General features: G+C 41.0%; 1 protein-coding gene across 4 annotated transcripts in view; it reads left to right on the top strand.

Moving 5' to 3' along the window:
* The window catches only part of RNF38 (ring finger protein 38), a 116,539-nt gene extending 105,941 nt beyond the window's left edge, over positions 1–10,598 (top strand). For all 4 annotated transcript variants that reach the window (XM_071580813.1, XM_071580812.1, XM_071580815.1 and 1 more), the window contains one exon: positions 7,186–10,598. In XM_071580813.1, the coding sequence (XP_071436914.1) occupies positions 7,186–7,248 (63 nt within the window). In that variant the 3' untranslated portion in view covers positions 7,249–10,598. The remainder of the gene's footprint in view (positions 1–7,185) is intronic.
* Positions 10,599–11,121: the final 523 nt, after the last annotated feature.

Raw genomic sequence — 11,121 nt, forward strand, 5'->3', positions numbered from 1 at the left:
ATGTCAGGGAAGTATCATGCATGCTTGTCTAGTTCTTAATGCTTAACCTGACATCAGACTCAAGAGTCAGACAAGTATGTTGAGTTAAGCTTTGTTGGTACTCTGTGTGGTATTTTTAAAGTGAGAGTTAGTCCTTCCAACTGGTAATTACCTGGCAATAGAATCTGAAACCACAAAGAAAAAAAAGTGGATGTAGTTTAATCTGTTTTCATAATCATAGATGTACTACAGTAGTGGTGAAACAGCTTTGCTGAAGTCCCTGTCCCGTCTTAGAAACTGCATTTCCTAACAGATCTTCACATATGGTACTTTGTAAAGGTCTTTGGAGTGAGGTATAAGATATGCAATCAAACCCTAAGGGGCTGCAGTTAAACCTACTAAAAACAGCTTGCATTGACATTGTGTATTCCAGAGCTGAGTGCAAAATAAGCTAGACAAAATTAAACCATCATAGTGCAGGATTTGCTAAGATGATACTTTTACATCATGTGGGTTCAGTTACAGTGGTACAAAGGTATATAGAGGATTATTTTCCTCTGAAAGCTATAACAAAGTATCTGTAACACCAGTCTGTTTTAGTTAAAGCCTCTGTCTAGCCTTGGTTACAGTTAATCAGCCAACATCTGGAAGTAAGGATAACTAAAAAATATTTTGAGCTTTAGTTTTCCTTTTGTCCATTCCTTTATGAATTTGACAACTTTTTTATATGTTGATTGTATAATTATGTCCAGATCCACTTAATTCTTGTCATCCAGCCAGCATCATGTTGATAAATTCTGCAAGGGAAAGTAAAACTTAAATCTTTCAGTACCTGTAATATTTTCCCACAAGGTAGATAAAGAAAGAAGTTCCCAGTTTTTCACTATGTTTTACTGATTTAATCTTGTCTCTTTGAAGAAAGTATTTGCTATTTAGGAATATTTCATCATGTGTCACCTTAGTAAAAGTTTCAAATAAAAGAGTAGTGATCCAATCTGATTATTTAAAAAAATATTCTTATTTGCTGCCAGTTGGTGTTGCCTATCTAAGAAGGTTTTTTGGCTTGTATGCATGAAACATCTGATTTGCCTAGATGTTATAATGCTGTGTAGAGTACTACGTTTTTAGGTATTGTGAACAAGTGAGAGGAAGTGTTCTGTAGCAGTGCATTAGGTGCCTACTTTAATGCTTCTCCGGTTAAGCATGTTTAAAGACTTATGAGAGAAGATCTAAAACAATGGAAGAAAGAAGAGGAAGGTTATGTTTTGCTTTTCATAGTATTGTCAACTCTCATATTTCACAGTATTTGGTTATTTCTTATTAACCTAGATCCTTTAATCAAATACATGACAAATCTATTCTTCTATGAAGTAATAGTTACCATTTCAAGTAGAGCTTGACACTATGACCTGTTTTCATCCGTTGGATTTAGAACCAGCTTGAAAGGACTACTTGCCTTCATACTTAACAGTCTGATAGGAAATGCCATATTACATATGAAAAAAGACAGACTGTAACTATGCTTTAGCTTATTTCTCATGGACTAACATTGAAGTAGTGCAATGTTTTTTTAGAGTATTCTAGTAGCCCTATAATTTTATTATTCTAAATAAATCCGTTCATTGTGCAGCAGTCTCTAATTACAGTACAGAAAGTAAGTCTGCCTGAAAGAGTGGCAAGTTAGAAGGTCCATATTACAATACTATGTCGGTCTTACTCCTCATTTGGCACCACAGAGCCATAGTAAATGCCAGGAAGGGGGAATTCATTTAATGAAAGGCACAAGAATGCAACTGAATTTAGAACAGATGGATGTTCATGTCAGATCTTGAAAAGTAACTTATGTGGTGTCCATGAGTATTCATTTTATCCTGACAGAGTAAATTTATTCCCACTGAATGCTGTTCTGTCATACAGATGGTGCTACTTCATTATTGACCTAAGCAAATAGCTCTTGATTCATTGATCCATTGAATTTTACAGAACGTGCCTTCTTATTTTAAAAATTGTATTAGCCAGATTATATCGAGAGTCACACACACACACAATGAAGTGACCAAGTAGTGACATTGTCCCCAAGTATGTTTCAAAACTACTCTTTGAGAGAAATAAATTGTTTCTTCAATCCATATTTTACAAAACCAGTGATAACAGTAGTAATTGTCAGAAGATAGACACTCTCGTTTTAACTTGCAGTACTAAATGATCATCATCATCATCATGGCCAGGCTTCGTGAACGAAGATTTGGGAAGGACACTACCCACACTTGCTGCAAGCTGCTGGTGGCTAAAAAGGCCAATACGGGACAGGCAGGTCAGGTCACAGAAGGCACAGGGGAACGTCTGCCTGGGTGACATTGGCAAGGAATGGTTCTGTCTGCGGTGTCTTTTCTCCTCCAGACTGACTCTCCGTGCATTCTCAAAGGAAGCAGCAGCGTCGTGACTGGTGTGTCTCCATGAATCCCAATTGGAGGCCAGAGTGGACCATTGGTGGCAGTCAATATGGCCAAGGCTGAGCTGTTGTTTCAGGGAGTCCTTGTATCTCTTCTTCGGGGCTCCTCTCTTGTGGCAGCCGGTGCCGAGTTCACCATAGAGCACAATCTTTGGGAGGCAGTGGGTGATCCTCCATCCTGGAGATGTGCCCTGGGCAGTGGGTGATCCTCCATCCTGGAGATGTGCCCTGCCCAGCACAGCTGCATTCTCAGCAGCATGGCCTTGATACTGCTGACCCCTGCCTGTTCAGAACAGACACATTGGTCACGTAATCAGACCAGTGGATGTTTAGGATTGAACGGAGGCAGCGCTGATGGAAGCGTTCGAGGAGCCGCAGGTGGTGGCGGTAGATGACCCAGGATTCAGGCCCATATAAAAGAGTAGACAGTACAATGGCTCTGTAGACACTAATCTTTGTACTTTTCTTCAGGTGTTTATTGGACCAGGCTCTTTTATGGAGTTTTCCGAAGGCTTTGAATGCCTTTGCTGGCCTGTTGTCTGTCTCTTTGTCAATCTTACCATCTGAGGAAATGATCCTTCCCAGATAGGTGAACTGCTGGACTGACTTAAGCTCTGAATTGCCTATGGTGATGTGAGGATGATGGAAGACTTCTTGAGGTGCAGGTTGGTAGAGAACTTCCGTCTTCTTCAGGCTGACTTCCAGCCCAAAAAGCTCAGCAGCCTCTGCAAAGCAGGATGTTAAGCTCTGCAGAGCTGCTTCTGTGTGAGCAACGAGGGCAGCATAGTCAGCCAAAAGCAGCTCACGGACAAGGTGATTCAGGGTCTTGGTGTGGGCCTTCAGTCGCCTTAGGTTGAATAGACTTCCATCGGTACGATATCGGATGGAGAGGCCGTTTTCTTCATCGAGGTCTGCTGTGGCTCTTTGGAGCATCCTGCTGAAGAAGATTGTGAATAGAGTTGGTGCAAGAACACAACCTTGTTTCACACCATTGGTTATTGGAAAGGGCTCAGAGAGTGCATTGCCATATCTGACTTGTCCACGCTGATCCTCATGTAGCAGGATGATCATTTTGAGGAACTTGGGGGGACATCCTAAACGTTCCAAGATCTGCCACAGGCCTTTTCTGCTCACAGTGTCGAAAGCTTTGGTGAGGTCAACGAAGGTTACATAGAGACCTTTGTTCTGTTCCCTACACTTCTCTTGCAGTTGTCTGAGAACAAACACCATGTCTGTGGTGCTCCTATTGGCTCTGAAACCACACTGGCTTTCAGGTAGAAGATCTTCTGCAATAGTGGGTACTAATCTGTTCAGAAGTATTCTTGCAAGGATTTTACCAGCAATGGAGAGCAAAGTAATACCTCGGTAATTGGAGCAGTCTGATTTTTCTCCTTTCTTCTTGTACAGGGTGATGATGGCTGCGTCACAGAGATCCGGTGGTAGTTCCCCTTGTTCCCAGCAATGCACAACAAGCTCGTGGAATTTGCCATGGAGTGCTTGACCTCCATGCTGCCAGATTTCAGGTGGAATTCCATCAACCCCAGCTGCCTTGCCAGTTTTCACCTGCTGTATGGCCTTGAGTATCTCTCCCATAGTAGGGGCTGCATCCAATTCATGTTTCACCAGTTGTTGTGTAATGTGCTGAATTGCTGAGCCTTGGACTACACGGTTGGCACTGAAGAGAATCTGAAAGTGCTCAGACCATCGGTTCAGGATGGAGGTTTTATCTGTGAGAAGCAGTTGACCATCTGCACTGAGTAGGGGGCTTTGAACCTGGTGTGTGGGTCCATACACTGCTTTCACAGCCTCATAGAATCCTCTTTGGTCACCCAAATCTGCGCATAGTTGTGTCTTTTCTGCTGGGTCGAGCCACCATTTGTTCTGAATGTCTCGAAGTTTCTGTTGGAGCTCACTGCATGCAAGACCAAAGGCGGCTTTTCTTATATGGCAAGATGGCTGAGCAAGGTGTGCTTGGTGAGCAGTTCTCTTCTTCTTTAACAATTCCTGGATCTCTTGATTGTTCTCATCAAACCAGTCTTTGTTTTTCTTGGAGGAGAACCCTAGGGACTCTTCAGAGCACTGCAGGATGCAACTTTTACTATGTTGCCAAAGCGCTTCAGGAGAGGGATCTATGGGATTATCTTTAAGTCTAGTTTGAAGGTTTCCCTGGAAGCTGTCTCTCACTGTGGCTGTTTGAAGATTGCTGACTTGGAGCCTCCTCCTTGGAATGCTGCCTCTCTTAGGTTTGGGCTTGAAGTGGAGGTAAAGTTTGCAGCGCACAAGGCGATGGTCTGTTTGACATTCTGCACTCGGCATCACTCGAGTATGATGGACATCACTGACATTTCTCTGTTGTACTAAGATATAGTCAATGAGGTGCCAGTGCTTGGATCGAGGATGCATCCAGGTTGTCTTCAGGCTGTCTTTCTGTTGAAAGACAGTGTTGGTGATGGTGAGCTGCTGTTCTGCACAAAACTCTAGCAGGAGGCATCCGTTGTCGTTGCAGTTTCCGCCATGCTTGCCCAGGACTCCTTTCCAGGCTTCAGAATTCTTACCTACTCTGGTGTTGAAGTCACCAAGGATTATGATCTTATCATCTGCAGGAACATTTTGGGTGAGGTGGCGCAGGTCTGTGTAGAATTTGTCTTTTCCGCTGGCTCAGCTTGGAGAGTTGGGGCATATTCGCTAAAAAGAACAACATGTTGCTTGTTGTGTAGAGGGAGGTGTAAGGACATGATGCGATCGCAGTGACCTGTCGGCAGACTTTCAAGTTTGGAGGCAATGGAGTTTTTAATCATGAAGCCAACTCCTGAAAGGTGTCTTTCGGTTTTGGGTTTGCCTGACCAGTAGAGTGTGTAGCCAGCACCATGTTCTTTAAGGCTGCCCCTTCCTCATGAAGGCGAACTTCACTGAGAGCAGCAATGTCAATGCTGAGCCGTGACAGTTCGTGGGCAATTAGAGCAGAACGACGCTCAGGACGTCCACTATCCCCAGTATCAAGCATGGTTCTGATGTTCCAACATGTGAGTGTTAGTTTGAGCACACCTTTGCAGGCAGGTGTATGCCTTTGAAATCTCTTTGTTTTTGTTTGACCGCATGGAAGATGCCGGTTGGCCGCGGTTATCCAACCGGGTGTGGAGATGAGCTTTGTTTAGGCCACCTTTGCTAGGCCCCTCTCCATGTGGAGCAAGCAGTGCTGTCCCTAGAAAAGGCTGCTTGGTCATTCAGGATGCTGCCCCACAAGACTGTCATCTCTGGGGTCAAGTCTCTAATGACCCATATCCTGCCCCGCCTGCATGCAGGGTTGGGTCTGCGGCTTCCAGCTGCTTCCTATCACCTGCCGTTTGTGACCCTCACCTGTCACTACAGGGCTTTGCAATGTGGGTGAACCCTTTGAGCCTGCGCAATGGATTTTTTAGGTGAGGCACAGCGTGCACAGAACTGGCCCCACCCTTTACTCCTGAGGTTCATCTGCCACGGCCTAGTGAGCTTGGACGGTGACAGCGAATACCTCAGGACGTAGGTTTGGTCAGAGTATCCTTCTCTTAGATGGATGGCCTTACAGGGCTAAACGAGCTCCATCTGCCTGGGTTTGGGGTTGGAGTTGTCCTTCTCCTAGGATGGTTGCCAGAGGGCTAGCGAGCCCATCCTGCCCGTGGACACACTTTGTCTGACCCTTCAGCTGAGACCTGTCTGGCATGGGAGACCCTACCGGCGGCACAAACCACCTCCAGCCCAGCTCTCAACCTCATGAGGGCACGCAAACTTCTCCCCCGCGACAAGGGGGTGTCCCCAGAGAAGAGTACTAAATAATGTTTTTCAGTAGTAACAGGTTATTTTTACTGGACTTAGTTATTGTTTGGATTTGAAATCTGTGACAATTAATTCTGAATTCTGGGCTACAGAGACACATTTTTGATGCTCCTTACTTGTATTTTCATTGAAAAATTTGGTTTCCTTAGACAGACTTGGGAGTTTACAGTGGTTGGTCCTGCAGTAACTACGAAATACAGAATTTGGGGCAGATTATCTTCATCCTGCCCTTTGCAAAGGAAATGTTTAATTGTAGATGTTGTGTGTTTGTTAGGGACTTTGTCTCATCATTTGCTAAACTAGACCTGCTGGGGTGTGTTACTTGAATACCTGCTTAGTTGGGTTATTTTCTCTTTTTTCTTCTTTCTTTTCTTTTAATTCCCCTTCCTCTTTCCTAAAACCTCTTGCCTTTTTCCCTGGTTTGCTTTCAACTTGGACCAAGTCTGTATGAAGTTTTTCTGTGACAACAACTGAATAAACAATGGTTGGTGTTTTTCTTGACCAGTGGAGCTCATGACAATACGACCCCCTGGCACAATATGTTTATTGGCAGCCCAAGGTGACTTGTCTGGTTTTGTGGATTTTGCTGCAGCACACGGTACAGCTTCTTAGCTGCATCCGTCCCATTGCAATGTTTTATAGCTGTGAATCTGCAGTATTAAAACCACCATCACTTAGACAGAGCCTAATTTGTTGTTTTGCTCCATCTTTAAAGGTAAAAGTCACAATTTATATTTTTGTAAACAATTTTGAATTGGCAAACTCACCACACCATTCTAACATAACAAAACAAAGTAAAAAATGGCATAAACACGCTTTGTTGGGTTTTTCTCTTTAGAGTACTCTTGAATTCTCTTCAGCAGTCACAGGTGTGAGTGCCACAATACTTTAACAATGTATTTGTCAGTCTAGTAACTTCTCTTGTTTTTCTGATTTTACAGGCAAATCGTACCTGCCCAATTTGTAGAGCTGATGCTTCGGAAGTGCATCGTGATTCAGAATGACCAATCTAGGAGCACAAGTCTGCTTTGGGTGTTTCTGGTCACATGTATATATGAACTCTCTATTGAACTTACCCATGTGGCTTCCAGCCTACCCTTTACACAAAAGGGTCAATGGACCTTACTTTGCACTGTGTGACTTAATCAATTATAAAGCTTATAACTAGTCTTCACAGTTACAGGATTGTTATACTAACAGTGTGATTGGAACTCCAAAGATTTTTTTTTTCTTTTTTAGCTTAATTTTGTGTGTGCACTAACATTCCCTGGGTTCTGTGTGATCATTCCGAGTATTGCTGCAAGATTACTGTGGATGTGATCTTTTAGCATGTGCTTTTATAGAGAAGAAAAAAGAAAAAAGTGGTAGCTCCAAACAATATAGCAATCTACCTTATATAGAGCCTTCAGATACTGTGAGTGGGAATGAATGGTGTGAGTGTGTGTTTGCCTGTGAGAGGATGTGTGTTGTGTGCTTGTGACTGAAGTGTGCATGTGTGTTTGAGAACTTATATACCAGCATGTACTGAGAACGTATGTGTGTAGTAATAATTATGCTGCAATGTATAATCTTGTGTGTTATTTAAACAGTACTGTACACTGGTTCCTTTCCTTGTGTTTGCAGTTGCACACTGAATGCGATGGGTGCAGCAATTACAGACATTTAGTATTTCCCCCCCAATGTACTTACAGGTGTAAAGACCTTTCTACCTACTATTCAAACAGCTGTTTTGCTTCTCCTTCACTGGAGGCTTTAAGTTTGTACCACTAAAGAATGCATTGATTGTTCATACAAGAGTGACCTTGGGGTCCGGATTTTTAAATGGCTGATTTACAAGTTATTTTATCAATGTAGAGTTGCAATATCGCATTTAGCAATATTAACGTTTTGATTGCTAATACAAATATCAACGTTTTTCTGTTTTCCTTTAAAATTTTTCTAGCTGGGTTTGCCAGTTACATGTTTCTTCCATGAAAGGAAGCAGAAAGGACACTGAGGGTCTTGTGGAACAGCTCTTAACTTTTGGCCATTGTACTTGCTGAGGTCATCATCTTAGCAAGTACGCAGGTTATATACGTACGTTCTTTGTCACCTACAAGGAATTTGTACGTAACTAAAATAACTTGTAGAAGATTACAATTTTATCCCAGCAAGTTCATGAATAAAATAGAATTTTTAGCATTTTCTCAGAGAAGTAGAATTTTATATTTTTTTTATTATTTCACAAGAGAAGGTAGATTTTGGTCATTAACTGCAGAATTCAGTTGCCCTAATGCTGCTTCTTGTGCTTCCTTATTTTATGATGAGTGTAATAGGAAGAAGGAACTCCTTCCAGTTTTGCAATCAGGTTTCCTGAGCACTCCACTATAGGAGAAAATTGGAACAGCTTCTAGGACAGTGCTGTGAAATAGGAGGTGGTAACCTCTATTCAAGTGCTCTGAATACTTTATTTGGGCTGTTTGAAAAAAGAAATTAGTGTTCTTTATAACATTCACACTGTTAACATCTCTGATATATTTTAGCATATTATTTAGGTCTGCATGCACCACAGTTACTAAAAGGGTGCCCTTTTGCAATGAAATTCTCATAAATTCAGTGTCATTACTTTGGTTGCAGCAGCACAAGTGGCACAATTACCTGTATTGCTACAACTTGCTGCCAGTCTCAGCTTTAAGTTTATTCTCTATTATTTCTTATGCTTTTGTATGCTGCTATGCTTTAGTATCAGTTATAATTTGAAACAGTGTTAGATGTTCTCTGTGCTGGTTTTGCTCTTTGAAGATTCTACAGACCAGTCACAGCTTTTGGTGCAGCTAAATAAAAGCACAATTTTGCTGTATTTCAAATGCTTTTCCCTCTGATTAGTTATGCAGGTAGTTCTCAAAAAAAGTCAAGCTTTCTATACCTATCCATACTTAGGAACACTAAACAAATAAAAATGTTGTTACATCAACTTCAGAATAATAGAATTTCTCCTCTCTTTCAATGGAGTTAAAAAATAGGCTTTTCACAATAGCACCTAGCAGGTAAAATTACATATAATAAAATTTATTTTTTTAACAAATAAAATCATGTTGTTTAGAAAGCATATGCCACGCATGTCTTACAAAACTTAGGCTCTTTTATATAACTGCAAAAGAAAAAATTCTGTGTGTACAGATTTAAACATGACTAATACTACTGTGCTTAATAGTATTCAGTTCGAAGCATGAAAGGAGGTACTTTTTTTAAACTTGATACAAATAAACAAGACACATTCTTCTGAAGCCAAGGTGAAGTAGCTTTCTGGAACAAGAGAAATGTCCCTTTTTTACCCCCCACTAAAGTTCTGTGGGGCAGCGGGAGGGACTAAGTTGGTAAAATGCTGAAATTAATTATTGCACTCTTATAGCTCATCTCTTCTGGAATGGCTCTTTGATTTGCATGGGACTCTTGCAGATGAATGTGGACTTGCTTCCCGTGGTTAGTGTACAAACAGCACACATGCTTACGTTCTGGATCAGCTCAAACAAGCCACAACCATGTCCTCGCTGTGGTGGCTGTCAAGAGAAGGGGATTCATGGTGGGCTGTGAACTGCCATGTATTATGCACAGCCTGCCATGGTGCTTGACAGCACCTGAATACAGCAACACTTTTTTATGTTTGTTGCCTTTCTGCCATCCACTGACTCTTTCTTCTCCAAAAAACAAATAAAAAAAAAACAACCCAACCTCTAATATGTTTGCTTTATCATATTGGCACTGTTGTGTTTTGGGGTTTTTTGCATAAACTGTCAATTTAATTTGACATTTTAGTGGATATCAAGGCCTACAGATAATTCCAGTGTCTCATTTTGTGGCTTTCTTTAGAAAAAGAAGTAAGGCCATGTGTTGTATGTCATTTTGTACAGGCTCTTGAATGTGACTACACAGTTTTTGATATCTCACATAATACTTGGGACGAGATTTACCAACTGTTTAATTGTACAAAACGTTTTTGACTGAGTTATCTTTGGGCCTTTTTAAAGCTGTGGTTTTTTCCTTTGGTACATTGTTACCTCATTTTGCTACTTGTGTTTCAGATTTGCTAATTATTTTGAAAGCTTATGGGTTTGTTGGAATCATATTTTGTTAAATGTTTTCTTTAAATCATATGCTATTGTATCATTTAACATGTAGTTTTAAATGTATTATAAATACCTGTAACCAAATCATTTGAAGGCTTGATAAATTTTTAACAAAATTTGTACATTTTTTATGAGAGTTACTAGTAATGCTTTACTAGGTAGTGCAATGAATTTTTATTTTTAATCCCTGTGCCCAGTTTTGGAGTTGAGAGAGTTGTTCAGTAATAAATGTATGATGTACACTTGCATGATTTTGTCCTGTTCTTTCTCTGAGGTGCACTGTCTCCCTCTTACTGTGCATATTTCTGTGCGTGATCACAGAACTCAAGATATTATTGGCAGCAGCTTCTTGTGTTGTAGGGGGAAGTTTTGCCACCTTGACTGTAGCATGCAACTTTTTTTCCAATCTATGTTGAGATAGCATGAAAAACTGATAGAAAATCCTGTCTCATATTTTTTTAAAAAGTGAGAATTAACAGTATTCAAAGCCTTGCCTAAAAGCTCAGATTTCTAAAGATGTTACTGACTTGGTCAAAAGAAAATTTGCAGAAATGGAAGTGCTCCTTAGGCTACTACTTGCACTGTGTGTCAGTTGAAGATGTGTTATACTTTTGTAGTTCCATAACAGTGATAAGGAATGCATCCTGAATTAAGTATATGATGTGCTTGGCTAGCCAGGGCCACAGAAGAAGCTGGTGGTGAAACAAAAACCCTAAAGAGTTGTGTGGTTTTGTTTTTAATGCGATAATGTAAACTAAGTTGACAGATGTC

This window comes from Pithys albifrons, chromosome Z (genome assembly GCF_047495875.1).
Source record: "Pithys albifrons albifrons isolate INPA30051 chromosome Z, PitAlb_v1, whole genome shotgun sequence".
Taxonomy (NCBI): domain Eukaryota; kingdom Metazoa; phylum Chordata; class Aves; order Passeriformes; family Thamnophilidae; genus Pithys; species Pithys albifrons.